Genomic DNA, 23,501 nt, shown 5'->3' on the forward strand with positions numbered 1-23,501 from the left:
TCCCCCAAGACCGGCAGACGCATCTCCCCCAAGACCGGCAGACGCGTCTCCCCCAAGACCGGCAGACGCGTCTCCCCCAAGACCGCCCGACGCGTCTCCCCCAAGACCGGCCGACGCATCTCCTCCAAGAGACGCATCTCCCCCAAGACCGGCCGACGCATCTCCCCCGAGACCGCCCGACGCATCTCCCCCGAGACCGCCCGACGCGTCTCCTCCAAGACCGGCCGACGAATCTCCTCCAAGAGACGCATCTCCCCCAAGACCGGCAGACGCGTCTCCTCCAAGACCGGCCGATGCATCTCCCCCAAGACCGGCCGACGCACCTCCGCCCAGCCCTCCGTGGCCGCCAAGAAGTCCGGAAAGCCCGCCCGCAACGCTTCCGATGAGGTTGCCTGCGGCGTCCGCAGCGCCACCCAGATCGGCACCGATATCTGCTCCGGCAGACGCCCCGGCCCCGAGGTTTGCATCCGCCCCAAGGTTTGCCCCAGCCCCGAGGTTTGCACCGCCGTTCAGGCCAGCATTTCCGGACAGGGAGCTCGAGCCCGAGCCCGAGCCCGAGCCTGAAAGAAGGCCGAAGGTGGGAGAGGCGTGGGCGGCGGTGGCGGCCATGAGGGAGATGGTGAGGAGGTTCTTGGAGTAGACCATTTTGATTGATTTTGAAATTGGAAAAATAAAGGGATTGTGAGGATGTTGTTGTTGGTTTAATGTGGTGAGGTTAACGATTGAAGAGTTTGGTGTTGTGGACGAGTGATTTGAATCCTTCAAGGATGGGAGAATTGGAACAGCGAGCCTGGCTGTGGAGTAACGATGGTAGAGGAGGGAAAGAGAAAAGAGGCGTCTGTACCAGTACGGAGGAGCGAAGTGAGAGTGATGGTGATGATGAACGGAAAGCTACATTGGCGGCGAGGATGGTTGGTAGATATACATAGCGAACTTCGCAGTGTACAGGTGCGTGGTGAGGTGGCATCACAGGCACCGACCGTGAGCCAGGCCGCGCTGGCTCGCTGGCCGGCCACGAGCGGGTGCGTGCTCGCTGGAGGCTACCGGATGGTGTTGTGGATTATTGTTTCAGAGGGCGGGATGGTGGGTTGTCAGTGGTCGTCGTCTGGGCGATCGCGTAGCCCGATTGGGAAAGGCGCGCGCCGTGGCTCAATCTTAATTCCGTTTCAGCGGCCTCGCCCTCAGCCCTCATCAAACAACCGTCCTACCTTTCCTCTTCGAGCCGCGCCTTCGCCCAGAATAGGTCCCCGACCAGGTGCTCGTGATCGCCGCCCACCAAGGCGCCTCGTCCCGGCCTGCCGAGCACCGCCGCCGCCGACGCAACACTGGCCACTCGGCGCCGCCCAGCCGAGCGACCGCTGCATCAGATCCCCCAGAGTTACTCCATCCGGCAAGAGCTTGCCTGCGGGTAGACAGAATCCGGCCTGCCACTTGCCTCATCCAGCACACGCCTGCCGAGAGAAGGCCCTTCTCCCTGAACAAATCGCGACATCAAACAGAGCCGCGGCCAGCTCGTGGCCTCAGCCGACGAACGGTGCAGAGTTTCTCAGCGCCTCCGTTCTTCGGAGCTTCCCTGAACGTCACTGCTTGCGGGAATGTGGGAATAATACGAACTTCTTTCGCCGCCGCCAAGCGCACAGTTCGTGCCGCTCCCCGGGTCCACGGCTGGAACTGCTGCAACCTCTACCTCTACCTGGGTTTCATGCCTACACCGCAGCGAAGACCGGCGGGAAGAACCCTTCTCCTTGTTTCAAGGCACCGCCTTCCTTCCCTGTTCTCTTGACCATCTTTGTGGCAACTGACCAATGAGCAACTTGGAGCCGCATGGCTGAAACTGGAATAGATCCCATGAAGCATTCTTTTTGCTTCCAAATACCCCGTCTCCAGCTAGCTGGCTAGCCATCCGCCGTCTTGCCGAACCTAAATTCTTCACGTACCCACTCGGCGTGCAAGGCACCCTGTCGAAAAGGGGCACAGCCACCCAGAATTCCTCCGCAGAATGTGCCAGCAAACACGGGGACTTGTGGTGGAGGTATCCACAACATTCAATAGCCTCAAAGTATCCCATCCGGACCGCCTTCAGCATCGACCTTAGACGTATTTGCGAAAGCGCCAATGTGAAAGGCCCCACCCGCTTGAACGAATCCCCCCTCTCGTTTCTTCTTACCATTCCCCCCGCTTCCTCGGCTTGGTCTTCTGAATCGACGATACGGCAAACTACAGCCGCATCTGGAGATTCGTGGCTCTGGAAAAACAGTCTGGAGCTGCAGATCTTGAATATAGCCTCAAATTTTCCGCGGCCCGCTGTTTCAGACGTGAAAGGGGTATCGGGACGACATCTACATCGGACCTGGTGCTCACACTTTCTTTTGACACCATCACACATTGCAAGGTATGGTCAATGCATCTCGCCACTTGAACAGCGGTGTACTGGACAGTTGTAACAGAGTTATCTACGGTGACTGGCGTGCGTTCATGCTAACACATCAGGTCACGTATGCCGACATCAGGCAATGTTGTCTCAAGAGCAGGGCGATGACGCCATTACTACATTTACGTTGACACAGGAAAATCGAGAGATCCCCAACTGCCAAAAAATTGTTCACTGTACGTTTCCTTGAGCAGATTTCTTTCGTTGTACTGGCCTTTACGAAGCTCAGTCTGTCAATCTCTTAGTTCTTTTCATCATCATCATCATCCTCATCATCATCATCGTCGTCGTCGTCGTCGTCGTCGTCGTCGTCGTCGTCGTCGTCGCCGTCGCCGTCATTGTCTCCAGCGTCGTCATTCTCTTTATCACCCTCATTATCCTCATCGTCTTCATCGTCCTCATTATCTTCATCGTGAATTTCTTCCAGACGGCTGCGCATAAGGGCCAGGCTTACGGCGTGTCCAATTGTGACATTAGAGTGTTCACCGTAAATTTCCACGGAGAGCTCTTAAACTTCTCGGATAAGGTCCTCGGAAGCCTCGAGCTCATCACACTGCTGCAAGACGCGCCCCAGCCAGGCCATGGCGTCCAAAGTATCGGTATCCTCCTTTCCTGACTGACGTTCCCAGTAGTCTTTCACCTGGCTCAGGAGGCCTCTTGATTCCTCGTATTTCTCTTCGCCATAGAGGAGTATGCCACGTTCGTACTTTTGGGTGATTAGCTGGTCGCAAAGCGCCCTATTGCTAGTCTCAAGCTCAAGTGGAAATCCGTCTGCCAGTACTCGGAAGCTGAGGTCCTCCCAACTCTTTGCGTAGCCCTCAAGCCAGACTCGGATGGCATATTTGACCAGGGAGTGCATCTGGAGTTCTGATCGGCCTGGACTGTATGTGACCAAAGAAAGGGTCTGAAGGTTCCGGATGTCCTCTTCGGTTTCCTGTTCAGTATCGACTGCCGGGTGCTTGCACCAGACATCGGGATTTCTGTCCACGACCGGGCTGTGCAAGCTTGCTATCCAATCAGTCAGTCTCTGGGGGTCAACATGGCGATTGTAAAACCTTTTCAGAGCCCTTTTCGTTCTGCAAATTGACTTTTGCTGGATCTGACGCCAGTCGAAAGAGCTTTCTTCTATTGCGGCACAACAGCACCCATGGATGCAACAGCAGGAGCAATCCGCGTACTGGTGCCAGTGCTGATGAAGGAAATATGTCGATAATGGTTGCCAGTCCAGGAAGCTCATAAAGCACAGTAGCTTTAGAGCGCTTGGTCGTATTTCTCCCACAAACTCCCATGACGCCTTCAAAGTCGACAGGATGGATCGTGAGGTTTCGTAGTCGTAATCTATGAGCCCAGCGTCATGTTCGAGCAGGCCACGAGCCAAACTTTGGCGCAAGTCCTCGACATATTTGGACAAAGGCGCGGCCGATTTCCTTTGGTGGATGTAGCAGGACGCTTGTACGATTGCGAGAGGAACGAATCCCAAGACTTCGAGTAGTTCAATGGCGGATGGCGTATCGGCGAGGGCGAAACGGACATGTTTCCGCATCAGGTCAAGAGCTTGTGCCGTTGGCATGGCTTCTACCTCCAAGACGTCCGCGGGCCGATTCCCGACAAGTTTTAACGCCAGCCTCTGATGCCTTGATGTGATCAGAATGCTGCCATTCGGAGATTGAGGCAAGAAATTCGCGAGGTTCCTTCCCGTCTTCTCAACTTGGGTGTTTGGCGAGAAAAAAACAGAAGGTCTGTCGGCATTGTCGACAATCAAAACCCAGCGTCCATTCCTCTTGTCGACGAGCCAGTCCTTCACGGCTTGCAAGGTATCTTGTGGCTTCTCAATGCCTTCTGCGCGTCGCACCAATCCGAGCTGGACCGCGATGTCCACGAAGGAGGCCACGAACCGAGATTGGTTGCTGGCATCCACCCAAAAGTAGAACGGGGCTTGTTCGTTGCTTGGATGGCTCTCGGAGAGCCGATAGGCAAATTCGATAGCGAATTGGGACTTTCTACAATGCCGTCAGACAAGGCTCTCTGGGTTACAGGTACACACCTCTCACCCAATGCCGCCAAGACCGGTAAGAGCAAAGCGCGTAGAAGCCCCGCTCAATGCCTCCTTAATCGCAGAAAGTACGAATCCATGGTCAATGAAATCAGGATTGCGGCGAAACGGGACATTCCAAAATTCCCTTGGGTCAGGTGTGTGAGTAGCTGCATCACAGTCAACCGTCGATCTGACCATTTTCTGTCGGACAACTGGGTTCTACCGGATTCTCTGCCAAGGTGAATGGTACCCCAGTTGTTTCCCAGTTGGAACCCCTGGTTGTCTGAACCCGAGAATGCAGCGTTGCCAGACATCGTTCGCCAACTCGAGGTTGATTGACTCCCTCAAATGCCCTCGCCGAAGCGACGAGAGACACGATTGGTTGATTTTTTTTTTTATCTTCCTGTTCGCAGAAGTTGCTCCAGCTTTATGGTTTCCGTGCTCCGCGTTGACAGGAACAACCCCCACTCGAATCCAATGGCTAACGCAAAGTCTATTTCATCTTCGATAAAGTGAGACGTTGTAACCTTGACCTATCAGGTCATGAAAACCTCTTTGGGGGATTCACAGTCCCCGCACGGGATCCGGTCAATGACCCCGAAACGCTGCCTTCCCAACTACTGAGTCACGAATCCAAACATACGTTGCGGATGCCCAGACCGACGACCCTTATAGGGCCATGTCTTTTCGTGGTACACACGGGCGACTACTCCGGATCCGGGCAAGGTGGCTCAACTTAATTTACGATTGGTCGTATAGTTTATGGTCAAGTATGGTCCATAATCACATGGCGGGCAACCCCACCATCGACCCGCCCAGAACAAATCAGCGCGGCACAAAAATGAGGAGAACGCCGACTGACTTGTGTGGTTGACGAGATATTCTTAGACAAAGTACTTGCGGCGAGCGTTGCTACTGATGCATCAGCTCACGAATACCTTGCAATCACCTTTGAGACGATTCAGCACAGCATAAGCAAAACACAGCCAGCTTAGCCGAAATGGAAATCGCCGGGTTCAGCATCGGAGTCCTGGGCCTCGCCGGCCTCTTCAGCAACGCCGTCGATTGCTTCGAGTACATCCAGCTTGGCAAGAGTTTCGGCACAGACTTCGGTATCTACCAGCTGCAGCTCGACAACGCCCGGCTGCGCCTTACACGTTGGGGCAAATTTGTCAATGTCGAGGAGGATGGAGGGAACTTTCCGCCGGTCGAGCGTGACCAAGCTAAGAAAACGATGGAAGGAACCATCACGCTTTTCCTCAAGGCGGGAGAAACCTCGAACAAGTTCAACAAAAACTCTGGCTCGGAAACCCAGCCGGCAGTCTATGATCCCGATGCTGACTTGGAAAGCCCGCTGCTTGCTCTACACCGGCATATGCGCGCCCTTGCCCTATCGCGACAGAAGGAAACGAGCCTGTTGAGAAAAACCAAGTGGGCTCTTTACGAGAGGAGGCGGTTCACGGAGCTGCTTGAGAGCATCAGGACGCTTCTTGACGATCTCGAGAAAATACAACCTCCAAGGCATGACGCCCGGCGCAGTCTCTGCGATGAGGAAGTTTCAAGGATGGGCCCAAACGCTGATCTTCCACTCTTGGAAAGCGTTGCTGCAGAGCAGGATCCGAGCTTGCTCGAGGCAGTGAAAAGGGCCATAAGTGAGAGAGAGGCGCGGCTGCCCAGTGTTGTCTTCTCCGGGCCTGGCAACAGAGGATTCCAACTCGGGAACAACGCAGGAACGATCAGCGGCTTCACTTTTGGTTAGCAACGCCACGGATTCTTTCAAGTCAAGGCTGGAAGCAGAAACCCTGAATTAATGCTTGGTCCAGCATGTTCTCGAGAACAGTCAAGCTGGAAGTACGTAGAGTGAAACTGCTCAAACAATTCGCTTGGTCGTAACCCCTCTGTAGCTTGACACGATCCACGTTATTAACGTGTACCGCAAGCAACTTGCCGTTTCACCAATGTCACCCGGGAAATTCTCCTGGAAACCACCCCTGTCACGGCCGCCGCTGCTAAGTTTTGCGCAACCCAAGCCACCACCAAACTTGTGCAGCAGCCACTATGCAAACCCTCCGTTGATAGGCCGCCATCCCTGCCGTCCCGACCGTTCCCACCACCATCAAACCCGACGCCCCACTGTTATAGCAGTCATCGCGAGGACCAGCGAAGCCTGGGCGAAGAAAGAGGCGGGCTGGGGCCGATTACGAGCGAGGCTTGGGAGTGAGTGGTGGGGTAGGCGGCCACGGCGGCAGGGAGACCGAACAAACTTCTGCCGGGTGGGGCGGCGATATCGTTGGCGTTGCTGCTGGTTGTGGCGGCGGTGGTGGTGAGGGGTTTGGCGCTCGTTCGTGGCGCAACAACCAGAGCTTTAGGGCCGCCCACGCGACTACGGCCAGAGCGAATGTGAAGAGGTCGGGCATGGTGGTGGATATGGTGTTGGCGTTTGTGCTTGTTGGTCTTGTTGTGGTTGTGGTCAAAAGCGGTGATGGCGGAGTCGGTGTCGCTGTGGATGTCGGAGGATCTGGGGCGTGGGTAGAGGATGGATTGGGACAAATTTCTGTCTGTAAGTTCTTCAGCGGTGGCTACTTGGGCTCGCGAGGCAGTCATCGCCGTCGTTGTAAGCAATTTAAGCACTGGTGCCTTCGCAGCTCCCCCATCGTGGAACGGAGCCTGGCCGCGCTTTCCTGATTGAAATAGTAATATGTAGAGTGAGAGAGATAGTTTCGCTTACATAGCGTGCTCCAGAAGTGTTAAAGTTCCATCATCATATTTGCTCTTTTTTGCTCCTACGAGGGTCGTGAAGCAGAGATCCGGACGTAAATCCGAGGTTTAAAACTGAACAAATACATCCCGACATAGGATTTCACTGCTACGTAAGTAGGATGCAGCATTTCTTCAAGTTGTTTCGAATACGTAGTAGCTAATCAAGCCAAGGCAACTTCCAAGGGCTGACGAAATGAGAAATACTGGGTTTGATCTTTTTCTTTCTTATCATTCAGACATGACAGCCGGGAGTGATGGTTCGCATTTTGACCACTTCAGTTTCTGGGAGTATGGGAGATTGCTAGATGGGTCGATTCAGTAGTGGTAGACGTACATGTCTTGGGTTATTCTTGATGGAGTAAACCCCTGTGATATTGGCCGCTGTAATCGTTTAGTTGGTTGTGGTTGCCCAAGGGAAATGGAATTCGCATCGTGGTTTGTCAATATAAGTACGAATAGCCTACTTGGCTGAGTAGATGCCTTCAGCGTACATATCAGTGGACTTGGCATTGAGAATTCCATGTCATCTGCATTGATTGGCTACAAGCGAGAGGATTTTTAAGATGAGACGAGGCGCCCTCCGCTCAGACGTTGATGACGACGTGCGGGAAGATCGCAATGGGCCTTATCGATACGCGGCAGCACGGCAGCACCCATCGCACGAGGCTCTGATGCGGGCGTGAGTCGGGGCATCGCTGCTGCTGTGGAGTGTCGCGGAAGAAGACGTCGAAAGCGAAGAGTTCCATGTTGTGCAGGGAGTTGGTGTTGGAGGATCAATAGGTTAGGTAGTAGGTACGGGCAACGCGCCGGTTGGCCGCGCGTTTGAGCAGGAGGGGCAACGTCAAACGCTAATCAAAAACTCCCCCCAGACCCTCTTCTCCAGCCCTCCACCTCTTCCTCTCTCCTGATCCCCAGCTCGCCCTTCTCCAGCCTTCCAGATACCCATTGAACCACTCCGCTTCCCACAATGGCTACGTATGTTCATTGCAACTCCCCACTGCCCGCTCTGCCCCGCCATCGCAGTCTTCACCGCGCCGTGTTTACACCACCGCAACAGTACAACGCAGCGCTAACACCCCGCAGCAACATCACCTGGCACCCCGGTCTCACCCGCAAGGAGCGCAGCGAGTACCGCAAGCAGAAGGGCTTCACCCTCTGGTTCACCGGCCTCTCCGCCTCGGGCAAGTCGACCATCGCGACCGCCCTCGAGCAGCACCTGCTGCACCTCGGCTACGCCGCCTACCGCCTCGACGGCGACAACGTGCGCTTCGGCCTGAACAAGGACCTCGGCTTCTCGGAGAAGGACCGCAACGAGAACATCCGCAGGATAGGCGAGGTACGAGCCAAACACCATCACCCCAGAAAACAGACTAACCCAACGCCCGACCAGGTCGCCAAGCTCTTCGCCGACAGCAGCACCATCGCCATCACCTCCTTCATCTCGCCCTACACGGCCGACCGCGCGTCGGCCCGCGCCCTGCACGCCGAGGGCGACGAGCCGCTGCCCTTCGTCGAGGTCTACGTGCAGATCAGCGTCGAGGACGCCGAGAAGCGCGACCCCAAGGGCCTGTACAAGAAGGCCCGCGCCGGCGTCATCCCCGAGTTCACCGGCGTCTCCGCCCCCTACGAGGAGCCCGAGAAGCCCGAGATCCTCATCAAGTCGGTCGACACCCCCGTCGAGCAGGCCGTGCAGCAGATTGTCGATTACCTGACCAAGGAGGGCCTGTTGAGCAAGGCTTAGATTAGAAGAAGAAAAGGGAAGATTAGAAGAGAAAAAAGAGACGATTGGTACAGATGATGTTCAGTACAGATGATGATTGTATATGGAATCAAGAAAGATTCTTTTTTGTTCGTTGCACTTGGTGTGTTCTTTCACTCTGGCCTGTCCTCTGCTTAGACGGCGCGGCTTCATGCATGACTTGAACCGTGAGCATGAAATGTGCGATTGGATCTTTTGGCCATCACGCAAACACTACATCACACGAAAAGCGGTCAGGAGACAACGTGAGAGCAAGTAGTGGGGGTATGGAAAAGGACAGTCCGATTCTATCAACGCTAATACGCAAGACCAAAACACACGGGTAGAGAAAAACGGCAGAGGGTATACGCCCTCCACGAGCAACACCATAAAAAAAAAAGAAAAACACAAAATTACCCGAAACTTGATCGTGAAGCAGCCCAAACTGGCCTCTCCACACAATCTTCGCAAAGGGCAAGAGTTGGAGAAGACGTCATTCTGCCCCCTTTTCCTTTCCACGCCCCTTCAACCTTGACCAAATTATTTGCATATCGCTTTTCTTAGACAACTTTTCCTTTCGTTTTGTTTTCTTGCGCCCCTGGACTTTGGCCGATAAGACATCTTCCTTGGCTCTTCCCTCGCATCTTGCAGAGCTGGCCTACAACAACATGTACGGCCCAGACCTAAGTGGAAGGAGATAGCACACCCAAGTAAGAGGTTAAAACAAATTCGACACGAGTCCCGGCAAGAAACTGGTTTTGCCGTGCCAAAGCGAGCTTTGGAGAGAAGAAGTAGGGGGTGGACTTCTCAAGGTTCCTTGGTGAGACTTTGCGAGGAGTGAACATGAACCATTCTCGCAGAGAGGCTGTAGTTCCAGATGGGATGCAACAACACAGCCCGAGTTCCTTCGCGCCCAAGGAAACGCACGCACTGATACACCACTGACATTCCAAACAAAAGCAATAAGGAGACCAAACACGCGAACACAACTGGTGCATGCTCAAGTAGATCAGGTCGGCCGTTGCGAAGAGATGAGAATGGTGAGTAGAGACAGTGACTGGTAGTCGCTCACGGGGGGGAAAAAGGAATTCCTAACCAATCGACGACGTCTGTGCATAGCTTGCGACAGGTCCGTCAGGCTCTGTGTGCTGCGTCCCTCAAGGGAACGCGACGCCAGCGGGATTGATCGAATACAGCTGGGCGAGAATGTCGTCGCCCAGACTGTCCGGGCTGTTGTGTCCTTCGCGCGCAGCGGCACCGAAGCCGCTCCAGTCGATGTCGAAGTCACCGCCGCCGACTGCTCCAGCACCCATGCTACCTGGGTGGTTTTGTTGCTGTCCCGAATTCATTGATTGTTGTTGTTGGTGTGCAGCGGCACCAGCATCGCTGCCAACACCTCCAGACCCGCCCGTGCCACTCAGAGAACTGGCGCCGTATGTGCTTCCGCGCGGTCGCTTCGTCTCATGCTGAGTTGCGGGCTGTGGCCGATCCTTCAGTTGGCGCTTGGAGCCGCCGGCGCTGTTGCTGCGGTTCCACCGTTGAGCTTGCTGTTGCCAGCGTTGCTGCAGGGCGACGAGGAACTCTCGGGTCCGACGAGCCGAGTCGTACGATTGGGTGAGATCCTCCAAGGCGCGGAAGCAGACGCTAAGTTGAGCAATGGCGTTTTCTGCCGGCGTGTTGGCAAGGCTCTTGGTGCGTCCCTTTGTGTCATTTGAGCCTGCACCAGGTAGTGGAGGCGTGCTCCCTCTCTGTTTGGAGCAAATGATGAAGATCAAAATGAGGGAAGTTGTGAAAATGACGGAGACGGCATGAATGTTCATGCGGCGGAATGTATAGCGCTGTTCATACAGACGAAGGAGATCAACAATGGCAGTTGATGACTCGATGCACATTTGCTGAGCGTGCATATGACCAGGACCTTGTGGCGGCATTGGCTGAATGTAAGTTTTTGAGACATATGGCCGGTGAATGTAGATCATCATCTGATGATAGAGCATGTGGAGCATCAAGACATGTGGTAGGTATGCGGTTTGGGTATCATGGTAGTTGACCTGCAGAAGAGGTGGCAAGTTTGCCTTCCAGTCAAGCATTTCGCCTGTCACCCGGTAGGAGAGATAGTGGAGTTCCTGTCTAGAGATGTTGGAAACTCCGTAAAGAACGTGGCCTAGGGGCTCCATGGTTTCGCAGAGCTCCACGGATGCCTTGCTAACCAACTCCAGAGGGACCTGGTAGCACAGGTTGGGGTCTGATGCCATGGGAGAATGAGATCCATAAGGTACCCACGCACTCGCCATAGCACTGGCCTGCTCTGTAGTGGGCTTCGTTACGGAAATGTCACCGTTGTTTATCCTGACAGGTCTGCCATAATAGAATCCGGAAAGGTGGTCCACAATGTAGGTGCCCCAGAACGTAGACCGACGGATATCGGCTTCAACCCCAGAGATCTTTCCCTTTCTGACATAGTCCGTCATATCCAAATGAAGCCCAAGGTCAAACGCAAGTCGCATGGCCATACCACTGTAGAGCCAGCCGCGCGCATCTCTCTTGCATGCCATCTCATGGCCTCCTAGAATGACGAGGGCTTGCACAGTAGCCAAGCAAGGACTATCCATCTCCAGTTCCAACAGAGCTTTCGCCCTATCTGCGAAGTAGTCCGCGAGAGATTTGGGCCATGTCACAAAGTTGGGGTGATACCGGGCGTCAAAGGCGCCACCAGCAGCGCACATGGCGTTGGTGAGCACCTCGGAATAGTACCCAACGTCCTTCTTCTGAACACGCCATTCTTCTCTCCCAACCCGGTACATCTTTTCGTCAACAACGTGGAAGAATGGATCTTGCCATGCGAAATAGAGATTGATGAGATGCTCCTCAATGGCTGGATCTACGGCCTTGTCTAGATTGTTCGCTTCCAGAACGTCCCGGCCTTCTTTGCGGACAGATCTCCTGGTCTGGTGGTGGTCAGTGTCCGGGAAATCACAGAGAATGTTTGAAGTAGCTCCATAGTAACGCAAGTGGCCGTCCGGCGCAAGCTGCAAAGAGCCCATACGAGTGGAAATCTGTTTGATCAGCTCATCGTCGCTGTCCTCGTCAGCATCGTCCGCCGAGCTGTCGGTCAAGCCTGGATGTTGCTCGATGGTGGGGATAGGTTGGGCCTGCGACGGCGACGTATAGGGCTGAGTCGTTGAAGGGGTAGTAAGTGGCTGGGCTGCGGGCGGCGAAGTGTACGCTTGAGTAGGCGGAGATGCAAACGGCTGACTCGCGGGGGGAGTGGTGAACGCTTGGCTCGTCGGATGAGCGGAGTCTGTGACAGGCGGCCTGGAGACTGCAGACGGATCTACGCCAGTGTTGAAACCTTGGCTGACGTTGGCTGACGCATTGAAATGAGCACCCCATGACTGGCCATCGAGGAAGTTCCAGTCAAAGCCAGCGGGGGCGAAGTCCAGTCCAGTGGGTCCATGGTCTGCGGATGCATTGGGTGCGGCGAAGGTTGCAGCTTTTATGGCCGAAGAATTTGCAGCAGGCAGGCGTAAGACGTCGAGAATTCGGCCGAGGTTCGTGGCAGCTTCAGGGTCCATGGGCGGGAGCTGAAGGCCATTGTTGAGAATGTGCTGGCTCAACTGGTCCACCCGTGCAGAGAGGATCTCGATGGCATTGCGCAGCGATACTCTGGCAGCGCTCGGTCAACACACGCGGACCCCGCCGTTCGCCGGAAGTCGAGACGTACCTCCTCTTGTCCTCATCCTGGGAGTATTTGCACTCCCTCCCCTTGGCCTTGCATTTTTCACAGCTCGGCTGGCCGCCGTCGCACTGGGAGACGGTTAGCGATTGTCTGGCGGGCAAGGCTCCGAGAGGCAAGCCTTGATCTTGGATTCACGGCAGGCGAGGCACGCGGTGGTGACGTGTCTGCGAGGCGCTTTGCGCTGCTGCGACTGCTGCTTGGAGGCGGGCTGGGCGGCGGGCATGCTGAGAGCCGCGGGGAGTCGAGATCGGAGGCGCGAGCTGGAGGGACGGGGATTGTCGGAGCCGAGGCGGCGGACGTTGGCGGCGGACGACTGCAGCGCAATAAGCGACGGCGTGAGGCAGGGCAGGACGGTGATTAGCCGGGCGACGAGCGATCCATGAGCAGCGAGCGCGCAGCAAGGAGGAGAGATGCGGGCGACGCAGCGCGGATTGCTGGCTGACCAGAGAAAAGAAGCGGAGCTCCAAGCCCAAATTAGCGGCAACCTGTTTGTGCTGACGGGCGCCCCAGACAGCTCCCCGCGTTCGTGTGGCGACGCCGCAAGCCTCTGCCCTCAAAGGCCGACGTGCGCCTCCAATCCCAGCCATCGTATCGTGGGTCGCGGCCCGACTTCGCTCGCTGCTGCTGCAGCACCCACCAGTCAGTGGCAGGGGGATGCGCGAGAGGACGCGTGCGACGGGGAACGTGTCTGGAGCCTGCAATGCGCCTGTCACCTGCCCCGCGCCCCAGACCGCGAGACCCCGCGCACACGCTGAATCACCAAGCGGCTCTCTACATGCTCGCGGCTGGCGGCGAATAGGACTCGCTGCATGCCGGATTACCGCACGGCAGCGCGCGGTGCAGCTTGGCGCCCGGCGCGCGGCCCAGCCCTTCAGTTACCGACCCCACATGACGGCCTGGGTCTGCGCGCCCGGCCTCGAACCTATTGACAAGGAGATGCATTACCTACCCAATACTTACTTACAAGACCATATACACGTAGTCGTACATGAAGCAGAGATCCACCAAAACGCCTGCGAATGCAACCCGTCATGCCGTGTAGCAGCTCGCCCCTTGCGTGCCACGCGCCTGTCAGTACCGAGAACGTGCGCCAAAACCCGCCAACCCACATGACCCATCCACCAACCCAGTTACGATCAATGCAACGCCTGCTCTCGACTTCACGATGTCTCTGGTGACACCTGAAGACCGGTCTCGCCCTCCTTGATGCCCACAACCGCCACCGTGTTGTTCCTCAGCTCGCCTCGAATGATCTTGTCCGCGAGGTTGTTGCCGATTTCTTTGGAGATTAGTCTGTTCAGTGGCCTGGCGCCAAACTTCGGGTCGTAGCCCCTATCGCTGAGCCATTGCTTGACCTCTTCCGGCACCTTCAGCGTGATCCGCCTGTCGTCCAGTCTCTGCTGGAGCTCCTTCAGCCGGATCTCGACAATGTCCTTCAGCGCGTCCTTTGACAACCGTCTGAAGATGATGAACTCGTCGATACGGTTGAGGAACTCGGGCGGGTAGTTTGCGGCTACAGTGTCCATTACTGACTTCTTCACTGCCGGCGAGATCTCTCCCGTCTCGGAGTCGACCTGGTGTTTATGGAGCACATCGTCGCCAACAATTGCTTGGGCGCCAAGGTTCGACGTAAGGACGATGATGGTGTTACGGAAATCGATCTTGTGGCCTTGTGCATCCGTCAAAAACCCCTCGTCAAGGACCTGCAGGAGAAGAGCGGAGATGTCGCGGTGTGCCTTCTCGAACTCATCAAAGAGGAGCACTGCGTACGGCTTCCGCCTAACTGCCTCGGTGAGCTGTCCGGCATCCTCGTACCCGACGTAACCAGCAGGACTACCGATGAGTCTGCTCACGGTGTGCTTCTCCTGGAACTCGCTCATATCGAAGCGAAGGACGGCGGTCTCGGTAGAGAAGAGAAATCCGGCCATCTTCTTGCACAATTCCGTCTTACCCACACCGGTAGGTCCAAGGAACATGAAACTGGCAAGCGGGCGGTTCTCACCGCTGAGCCCAGCACGCTGCATGCGCACAGCGTTGGCAACTGCGGTTAGTGCCTCATCCTGTCCCTTCACTGAGTTGCGGAGAATATCCTCCATGTGGATGAGCTTCTCTATCTCGCCAGACATGAGTTTCGTGACGGGAATGCCAGTGGTTCTGCTGACAACGTTGGCAATGTCATCCGGAGTGACAGAGTCATGCAGAAGACTGTCCGGAGCCTTGCCCTTCTCTGTGCCGTCCTTGGGAAGTTTTTGTTCGAGGGCTGGAATCGTTGCATATCGGAGTTCGCTGGCTTTTCCAAAGTTGCCCTCACGTTGGCTCTGCTCGAGCTCTATCCGGGCCTTCTCGAGGTTCTCTTTGACGTTCTTGATCTCCTCGATCTCGCGGCGTTCGGCCTCCCACTTCTCGTTCAGCTTAGACTGTTCTTCTTGCTTGCTCTTCAGCTGTTGCTCCAGTTTCTCCCTTCTTTCTTTGCTTGCGATGTCATCCTCTTTCCTCAATGATTCCAGCTCGATCTGGATGGTCATGATTTGCCTGTCCAGCTCTTGTATAGCGTCGGGCTTGCTCTCTTGCTGGAGTCTCAAAGCACTGGCTGCTTCATCCACAAGATCGATAGCCTTGTCAGGGAGAAAACGGTCGGTAATGTAGCGGTTGCTGTAGGTGGCAGCTGCCACAAGGGCTCCATCAGTGATTCGGACACCGTGATGGACTTCGTACTTCTCCTTAATGCCGCGCAGAATCGAGATGGTATCTGGGACCGTGGGTTCTCCAACAAGAATTGGCTGGAAACGTCGGGCGAGGGCAACGTCTTTCTCGATTTGTCGGTACTCATTCAGGGTGGTGGCTCCGCAGCATTGCAGCTCGCCCCGTGACAAGGCAGGCTTGAGCAAGTTACTGGCATCAATACTGCCCTCCGCCTTCCCGAGACCCAGAAGTGTGTGCAGCTCGTCGACGAAGAGAATCACGCTGCCCTGCGCTTCCTCAACCTCCTTCAGCACCTTTTTCAGCCGCTCTTCGAAGTCGCCTCTGAATTTTGCGCCGGCGATGAGCGAACCAAGGTCGAGTGAGATGACACGCTTGTCCTTGATTGATTCCGGAACGTCTCCCCTCACAATGCGCTGTGCCAGCCCATCCAAAATCGCCGTCTTTCCGGTACCCGCGGAGCCGATGAGGACCGGATTGTTCTTCGTTCTCCGTGACAGAATCTGGATGGTACGGTGTATCTCGGCGTCTCTGCCGATGACGGGGTCCAGCTTGCCGTTCTTGGCCTTCGTGGTAAGGTCGACGCCATATTGTTCGAGTGCAGGCTTCTCCTCCTCGCCGCCACCCATATTCATGCGGTGGGTGCCGCCCGGAGGATGTGGTCGTCCATTGGCATAGTGCCTGATAGCACCAATTGGTCGGATGGCATTTGCGGTGATCCGTGGCTGAGCATTCAATGGTCGGGAGAGCGTGGCAAGCGGCCGGGCAGCCAACGGTCTTGTTATCGAAACATCGTGAACGGACGCAGAGAGTCGCCGTGCGGCGAGCTTGGCGCGTGTTGGTAGCATTTCGATGGCAATGGAGGCAAAAGACAAGGGATTGACCATACGGGTCAAGGCGCAGTATAATATAGCATGACAGTGGTGGGCCACGCGGACGAGCCGAAGCGTGCTGCAGCGGGTCGATGCTTCGAGGAGCTTCGGCGATGACGATCTCTGGTCCGTCGACCATTCGGACGATTTCGCCCGAGATTTTCCCTCGGCGCCTCAGGCACGCACTCTTGGCCTCAGGCACCAGCCACGTGCGGGCCGACGCTCATCCGAACGGGTGGGCAAGGGAAGCGACAAAACCCAGTGGGGTTCGGACGAGCTTTTTCCCTCACTTCCTGCCCAACTTCAAAACATCCACGTCTGCCCCTCCAAATCTTTTTGATACCCACCACCACCTGTTCGCTCCTCACATCTCTGCAAAATGGGTTTCACCGACTTCGTCTCCGACGCTGGCCTTACCCGTATGTCTTCCTGACCGCTGCGGAGGAGTTGGGGCGCGGAAAATTTGACTAACGCAACCCCCACCAGTCCTTAACAACTGGGTCCAGTCTCGCAGCTACATTGTTGGGTGAGTACCTCCAGCCTGCCCCCGATCCCGTGCCCGCCTCCCCCAGCACCAGCTTGATGATGAGAAAAATTGGTCCGTGTTTATGAGCGACTTAAGACCTCGCAAATGAGTCGGCAACAAGCGCTTTGCGCACCTCTGACACAGCTTCGCTACCCACATTCTTGCATCCATATGCGCTTTGCGCTTTGAATGTGCAGCGCGCTGACCGCAATATAGCTATGCTCCTTCCCAGGCCGATGTCGCCGTCTTCAAGGGCCTGAGCGCTGCTCCCGACGCCGCCAAGTTCCCCCACGCCGCCCGCTGGTACAAGCACATCGCCACCTTCGAGTCTGAGTTCGCTACTCTGCCCGGTGACGCCTCCAAGCCCGTCACCGAGTACGGCCCCGAGGCCAACGAGCTCGCCATCAACCCCGCTCAGGCCCCCGCCGCTGAGGAGGAGGACGACGTCGATCTCTTCGGCTCCGACGAGGAGGAGGAGGACCCGGAGGCCGTGAGGATCAGGGAGGAGCGCCTGGCCGAGTACAAGAAGAAGAAGGAGGGCAAGACCAAGCCTGCCGCCAAGTCCATGGTCACCATGGACGTCAAGCCCTGGGGTGAGTCATTCCCACTAGGCAACTACCCGAGCAGCATGCTAACAGATTCCAGATGACGAGACCGACATCGAGCAGATGGCGGCCAACGTCAAGGCCATCGAGATGGACGGCCTTGTCTGGGGTGCCTCCAAGTTCGTCCCCGTCGGCTTCGGTATCAAGAAGCTCCAGATCAACCTGGTCGTCGAGGACGACAAGGTCTCCACCGATGAGCTCCAGGCGCAGATCGAGGAGGACGAGGACCACGTCCAGTCCACCGATATCGTTGCCATGATGAAGATCTAGAGCGTTTTTTCCTTCTCTTTCCAAAATTTTTTAAGCCTCTACGACAATGAGCATTTCTTTCGCGCATGCGCTGGCATCGACCACATGTTCAGCTTACGACAGGATACTGGAGGGTTATGGTTACGATGTCTTATGAGCGTAGGCGTATAGATAAGCCAATTAAAAAAAAGATGAAGAAGGCACACCATTTGATCCATGCGTGCATACGTGATGTTGAGAAATATGTATTCTCAATTGGAATCCGGAACCAACTAATGGATACACCTGTCGATTCCAGGCTTGAGCTGCGCAATGGGCCGGGAGCCGCATAGGCAAAAATTGGCATCTTGGGGTGTGTTGGACCCCGCGGCGCCGGATTGTCTGCGCGTCATGGACCACGCCGTCTTGGCATCGGCAGCCGTGGGAAATCTATCGCGTCAGCTCCAACCCTCCCATCACCGTCCCCCACCAAGTCGCAACCCACAAAGCTCGCCATGGCCGTCCTTTCCAACTTCCTCGTGGCCATCGGCCTGGTGTTTCTCACACACTCGTACGTCCCCGCATTCCTCTTCCAAAATCCCCCAATCGGCCAGCTGGTCCGACCAGCAGCTAATACCCTCAACCCACCACCACCACCATCACCATCAAATGCCACTGTGACTAACGCCTCGCCCGCAAACAACAGCGTCTACTCCGCGCACGAGCACTCGGCCCTGCACTCGACCGCTGCGTCGCACGCCTCCTCGTCCATCCCCTCGCTGCCCGCCGACGTCGTTGCCGAGACGCTGCTGTCGGTGCTCCTCGTCGCGGCGGGCATCGTGCTGTCGTCGGCGCCGCTCAAGCCCATCCAGTGGAGCCGGTGGGCGGGCGAGGCGGAGCGCGAGGAGGCGCGCCGCCGAATCGGAAAGGGCAGGAAGATCGATGTCACCCAGGGCGAGGTGCCCGGCGGTAATCCGTTTGCGTGGATCACGGAAGATAGGCTGGGGTTTTGGGATGGCAGGGTAAGCTCCTTCTCCTTTTTCCCACAACAATCGACTGCCCTCCCTTCTTACAGTTCTTGGGCTGGTCGTGGAGTTTTTCGTGCTAATGAGCACGGCGTGTGCAGGGCAAGAGGCAGAGCTTTGCGGATTGGGTCAGGGAAGGTGGAAGGAGCTAGGTCGGTGTGCCGGTTTGTAAGGGCTTCAGGTGAGTTGCTCCATGAATCCCAATCGAATGCTTGCGAGTGCTGATGATTCAGTAGATTTGACCACAACTTTGTCAATGGCCGTAGAGGACGACCACATGATACAAGCGACATGAGAAACAGTTCATCTAATTGTATTGATTCAAATGCAAAATTCAAGCCGACGCCATCACATCCCGACCTTTTGACAAACTATGATCCTGACCGTACCTAACCGCTAGCAATCTAGACATTTTCCCTGGATTCCAACCAAAACATAACGCCTTACACACGCTTTGCAGTCTAATTTTCAAACCACACGCCCATTCGAAACGACACGTCCCGTAGCGCTGGCACACGACCTTATGAACAGGCCTGCATCCTCGCGTACTGCTTTTGCCGACAGCCCAAGCAAAACGTCTCCGGCGCCGGCTTACCGCTCTTCCAATTGACCTCCCCACCAGCCTCCCTGATGTTCTCCACGACGGCGGCATCGCCCTCCGACCTCGACCGATCGTCCCGCACACCGCTCTCCTCCCGGTCCACGCACACGCCGCTCACCCACCAGACCGCCGCGCCGACGATCCGCGCGACGACGTCGACCTCGGCCTCGTCGCGCGGCGCGTACACCATGACGAAATGGCGGGGCACGAAGCGCGAGAAGAAGCCGCCGCGGGCGATGGGATGGCGCTCGCCCCAGCCGCGCTCGATGACGAGCTTGGCGTCGGCCGGGTAGAGGGTCATGTGCAGGCTGCCGTCGCTGCCGTGCACGTGGCAGACCTCGCCGCGGCAGGTGCGCGTCAGCGGCGTGCGGCTGAAGAGCCCCGTCCCGTGCTTCTCGAAGCACGAGGTGCCCTCGAGCAGGGCGTTGGCCGGGTCCCGCGCCAGGCCGCGCAGGCGCGCAGACAGCAAGGCGTAGGAGGCGGTGCCGGACGGCGCTTTCTGCGTCGTCTGCCGGTGCGGCGCGATGCCGACGACGTCGGGCCGCGGGCCGCGCCGCGCGGGCAGCCGCGTGAGGTAGCCGTTTTGGCGGAGGTCGGCCGGGATCGGGGCGGGCAGCCGCGGCGAGGGCAGGGCGAAGAGCGAGAGCAGCTTGATGCGGAGGTAGCCGCCGAGGAAGGTCTGCGGCGTGCCGCCCGCGCCGAGCGAGAGGAAGGCGCGGTAGTCGCGGTAGACGAGGTAGATGGCCGGCGGCAGGAGGATGACGGCGAGCATGAGGGAGAGCGGGCCCGTGGCGAAGGGGGTTGCGGTTCGGAGGTGGAGGACGGGTGGGAGGAGGGCGTTGTGGAGAGACATTATCGTGTGTGTGGTGTGTGTGGTGTGATCACCTGCGGGTGTGGTGGTGTTGGGAGTAGGAGTGGGAAGAGCGCTGACGGACGGCGGGAGAGAGAGCGTTGAAAGATGACGGGATCGTCTGATTGTCCTCTCGATGGACTTCGGGGAGGCGGGCTTGTGTGGTCAGGCTAGAGAGGATCGCGATGCAGCAGCCAGCGAACAGCTTTGTTTGGAGCTTCCGACGTTTCGAATCGGGGGATAGGAAGAGGAGTCACCCGCGGTATTTTTTATTGCTTGTGCGACAGTCCCAAGTTGTCCGGTCAGCGGCGCGTTCGCGTTTAATGGGCCGCCGAGGGTGCTTCTTGCTGGCTGGCTGCTCCAATGCTGCCCTGCCCCCTTCCATTCAAAGCCCGCCCTTTGGATTTTCGCTGGTACGGCAAGCTACTGCGGTGGGCTGCAAGCTTGTGCTCTCTGCGTCTCCTGCTAATCGTGTGGCCGTCTGATTGGCTCCGCCCTCTGCACGGTCACGACTGAGTCGTCGTCGAAGCGTCCCGTCTCTCGTGGCGGTGACCGCTTGGGAGGGAATTGTCGAGAATAGGGACGGGCAAAGTGACGTCCAGGGATCCCGCCGCAACCGCGCTAATGGCCGTTGGCAGGTAAAAAGAGATTCGGAAGTCTAGCGTGCAAGTGTTTGTTGGAAGCGATGTCAAGGAGAAGACGGCATTTGGCAATTCGGGGCGAGTGTGCGAGAGGGGAAAGATGCGAGGCCTGCTGCAAGCCATGAAGCATGACCGGCGGCATGGGTGTTGGGGGTCCGGGTTGCTTGAGGGGAAAGTTCGGCGTATGGGTGTGACGTTCCCATGATGCACTTGGGGCTAGCAGCGGGCGACTGCACAGCAACGCGGTGGCTGTCCGTCACCCGGACGCAGAGGGGACGCTGCGGCGGATTGGGAGCAACCAGTGACGAGCGAGGACGCGAAGAATGCAGGAACACCCGATGTCCTGTGATCGCCTTCGGTGGAGGTAGGTTGATCAACAGCGCATGCGATCAAGTTTCGAGTCGGTCAAGTTCCCGCCGCCGCGGATCCAGGCAGGCCGGGGTGGGAGGCTGCGGGTAATAATTGCCTCAAACACGATTCGTCCAGCCCCAGGACCCGGCCAGGGCATACACGAGAGGCACTTGCGATAGTGACAAAATGGCCTGAATTTTCTCTACAAACGCAGTAAACTCCTGGGCGCCAAGCCAATGGCAACCCGCCGGCAATGAACAGAAGAGATGGCAAGACATTATAGCCGTCTATAACTTCACGCTCTTGACCAGCCCCTTCTTGATACCCGTCAACTCTCCCTTGTATCCACCACGACCCTCGCCGCCCTTGTAGACCTGCCTGATGCTGCCCAGCTTCTTCTTCTTCTCCTCGTACTTCTTCTTCTTCTTGACACGCGGGTTACGCACATCCTTCTTCCGATGCGGCGTCAAACCCTTGTTCTTAGCGATGGCGTAGCTGATCTTGCGTTTTCCATCCGGTCCGACCTCCTCCGTCTCAACAACCTGCGCGCCCTCCCGTGCAGCTTGTGCGTAAGCCGCAGCTGCCGCAGCCTTGTCGGCCTTCTTCTGCTTCGAGCGCGCAGTCACCATGTCGTAGTAATCTTCATCCTCACTGGCGGCTTCTTCCCTGAGCTGTTGCGCTTGTCGTCTATCCTCATCGTCACTTTCGCCGCCAAGTTCTTGATCTGGTGCCAGCGCCTTCTTTCCACGCTTCTCTGCTTCAGCGTTGAGCCTGGCTTGACGATCCCTCAGACGTTCCCGATAAGGAATGTCAGCGTCTCCGCCCACATCCTTGCCTGCTGCGCCACGCTTGTTCTGCTTCTGTGCGATCTGCGAGGTGTAGAAACGCAAGCTCTTCTTCTTCCGGAGTTTTTCGTCCAGTTCATGCTTGTTGAGCTCCGTCTCATCGCCAAAGTCCGAGTCCTCGTCGTTCGCGAAAGTGACCGCCGACGGCTTCTTGGGCTTCGTCGCCTTGGCTGCCTTGCGCAGGGCTGCCTTATCGGTAAGGGATGAAAGGGCGGCAAGCTCCTCTTCTGTCTTACGAAGGCGCTCGGCTCGCTTAGCTTCGGCTGCGGCCTGGGCGGCTTCTGCGGCACGTTGGGTCTTGGTCTTCCTCTTGATCTTTGGCGGCGCCATGACTCCGTCAGAAGTGCGGGGTTCGATGTCCATGGGCGAGATGTCGGCGTTCGGCTCCTCCTCAATAGCCTCAAGCTCGTTGCTCGTATCACTATCCGCAATCTTATTCGCGATCGAGAGGTTCTTCACCGTGTTCCATAGCTCGCGGCATTGCACCAAGCCCTCCATGACCGGATGGTCCCGCAGCTCGGCAGGTGATAGTGCCGCAACCTTTCCATCTGCAGAAGTGGATGTTGAGGTGAGCAGAGCGAAGTACATAGTCAGTGCTGCGAGATAAGCAGCCAGCGCCCTGTACTTGATGACGGCAGCTGGCGTCTTGAGACTCTTGCTTTGCCCCGTGGTCCTGGCAGCTCGTTGTTGCTGCATTTTCCGAGCAGCGGCAGCAGCAAGCGCAAGTTCATTGTGCAGAGGCTGCAGGTCGAGGAACTCCTTTGACAGCGGCTCGAACTCGGGGTATCTTGTCTTGAGGAGCTTCAATCGCTCCGCGGGGCCCATATCATCCGTGATTTGCAGCTGCGGCAGGACCTCCGTAACGACCTCGCCGTCAGCCTCCTCGTCCTCCTCTTTGTCTGCATCCAGCCATTCCGACTCGTCGAAGCCAAAGTCGGCCTCAGTCATGCGCTCCAGCTGTTTTTTCTGAGTTTGAATGGCTTCTTGCTCCTCCTCAAGCGCATTTTCTTCCGTCTCTATGGCGTCGGCGCCGTAGTAATCCTTTTTCGAATCACCCCAGGCCTCGTCGTCCTCTTCGTCTTCTTCTCCGGCAGGTGCCTCAGAGCCGGAATAGTCAGATGCCGCGTCCTTTGCGCCAGTAGGCCCGTCGTAATCATCTTCGTCCTCATAGTCGCCTGATTGCTCGTCGTAGTTGAGGACCTCTTCGTCGGATGGTTCAAGGAGCTGGTCTGGTGGGCGGTCAGAAAATGCACCGGCAATGGCTTGCACAGCGCGGCGAGCGCATACCTTGTTCCTGCCATTTTCTCCGCCTTTTGGCGTCGGGGCCCTCGTCTAACAGTATCTTATCGCGGTTGATGTGGAATTCGTCTTCGGAATCGGCGACATCCTGATAGGTGCTGATGGCCAGCTTTGAGCTCTGCGCATCGGCCTTACTCGGCTTGGGCTGGCCGGAGGCCTTTCTCTTCTTTGCCATGGTGGGTGTGGGAGGGCGGGTGTGCAGCGTGAGTTCTCCGCGCGCCGAGAAATCAAATCGAATGTATTTGCGCAACTTTT

At 56.9% G+C, this 23,501-nt stretch overlaps 8 protein-coding genes across 8 annotated transcripts; 3 read left to right on the plus strand and 5 right to left on the minus strand.

Annotated features, from left to right (window-relative positions):
- Window positions 1-2,939: 2,939 nt before the first annotated feature.
- On the minus strand, window positions 2,940-4,780 carry SLS55_004868 (uncharacterized protein; the record flags this gene model as incomplete). Its single annotated transcript, XM_066776320.1, has 3 exons — window positions 2,940-3,439; window positions 3,812-4,431; window positions 4,680-4,780. The coding sequence occupies 3 exons, from the start codon at window positions 4,778-4,780 to the stop codon at window positions 2,940-2,942; spliced, it is 1,221 nt and encodes a 406-aa protein (XP_066634201.1).
- A 686-nt stretch (window positions 4,781-5,466) lies between these two features.
- On the plus strand, window positions 5,467-6,225 carry SLS55_004869 (uncharacterized protein; the record flags this gene model as incomplete). Its single annotated transcript, XM_066776321.1, has 1 exon — window positions 5,467-6,225. The coding sequence occupies one exon, from the start codon at window positions 5,467-5,469 to the stop codon at window positions 6,223-6,225; it is 759 nt and encodes a 252-aa protein (XP_066634202.1).
- A 1,968-nt stretch (window positions 6,226-8,193) lies between these two features.
- Window positions 8,194-8,967, plus strand: MET14 (Adenylyl-sulfate kinase; the record flags this gene model as incomplete). Its single annotated transcript, XM_066776322.1, has 2 exons — window positions 8,194-8,201; window positions 8,310-8,967. The coding sequence occupies 2 exons, from the start codon at window positions 8,194-8,196 to the stop codon at window positions 8,965-8,967; spliced, it is 666 nt and encodes a 221-aa protein (XP_066634203.1).
- Window positions 8,968-10,121: 1,154 nt separating this feature from the next.
- Window positions 10,122-13,675, minus strand: SLS55_004871 (uncharacterized protein; the record flags this gene model as incomplete). The annotated part of the gene is made up of 2 exons (XM_066776323.1): window positions 10,122-12,630; window positions 13,668-13,675. 2 exons carry the CDS (start codon window positions 13,673-13,675, stop codon window positions 10,122-10,124), a joined length of 2,517 nt encoding a protein of 838 aa, XP_066634204.1.
- Window positions 13,676-13,863: 188 nt separating this feature from the next.
- Window positions 13,864-16,032, minus strand: HSP78 (chaperone ATPase hsp78; the record flags this gene model as incomplete). The annotated part of the gene is made up of 1 exon (XM_066776324.1): window positions 13,864-16,032. The coding sequence occupies one exon, from the start codon at window positions 16,030-16,032 to the stop codon at window positions 13,864-13,866; it is 2,169 nt and encodes a 722-aa protein (XP_066634205.1).
- A 622-nt stretch (window positions 16,033-16,654) lies between these two features.
- On the plus strand, window positions 16,655-17,676 carry SLS55_004873 (uncharacterized protein; the record flags this gene model as incomplete). Its single annotated transcript, XM_066776325.1, has 4 exons — window positions 16,655-16,694; window positions 16,762-16,801; window positions 17,018-17,394; window positions 17,447-17,676. 4 exons carry the CDS (start codon window positions 16,655-16,657, stop codon window positions 17,674-17,676), a joined length of 687 nt encoding a protein of 228 aa, XP_066634206.1.
- A 1,504-nt stretch (window positions 17,677-19,180) lies between these two features.
- SLS55_004874 (uncharacterized protein) lies at window positions 19,181-20,032 on the minus strand (the record flags this gene model as incomplete). Its single annotated transcript, XM_066776326.1, has 1 exon — window positions 19,181-20,032. The coding sequence occupies one exon, from the start codon at window positions 20,030-20,032 to the stop codon at window positions 19,181-19,183; it is 852 nt and encodes a 283-aa protein (XP_066634207.1).
- Window positions 20,033-21,389: 1,357 nt separating this feature from the next.
- On the minus strand, window positions 21,390-23,421 carry SAS10 (something about silencing protein 10; the record flags this gene model as incomplete). The annotated part of the gene is made up of 2 exons (XM_066776327.1): window positions 21,390-23,176; window positions 23,235-23,421. 2 exons carry the CDS (start codon window positions 23,419-23,421, stop codon window positions 21,390-21,392), a joined length of 1,974 nt encoding a protein of 657 aa, XP_066634208.1.
- Window positions 23,422-23,501: the final 80 nt, after the last annotated feature.

Source organism: Diplodia seriata (assembly GCF_021436955.1).
Source record: "Diplodia seriata strain FDS-637 chromosome Unknown scaffold_4, whole genome shotgun sequence".
NCBI classification, from domain to species: domain Eukaryota; kingdom Fungi; phylum Ascomycota; class Dothideomycetes; order Botryosphaeriales; family Botryosphaeriaceae; genus Diplodia; species Diplodia seriata.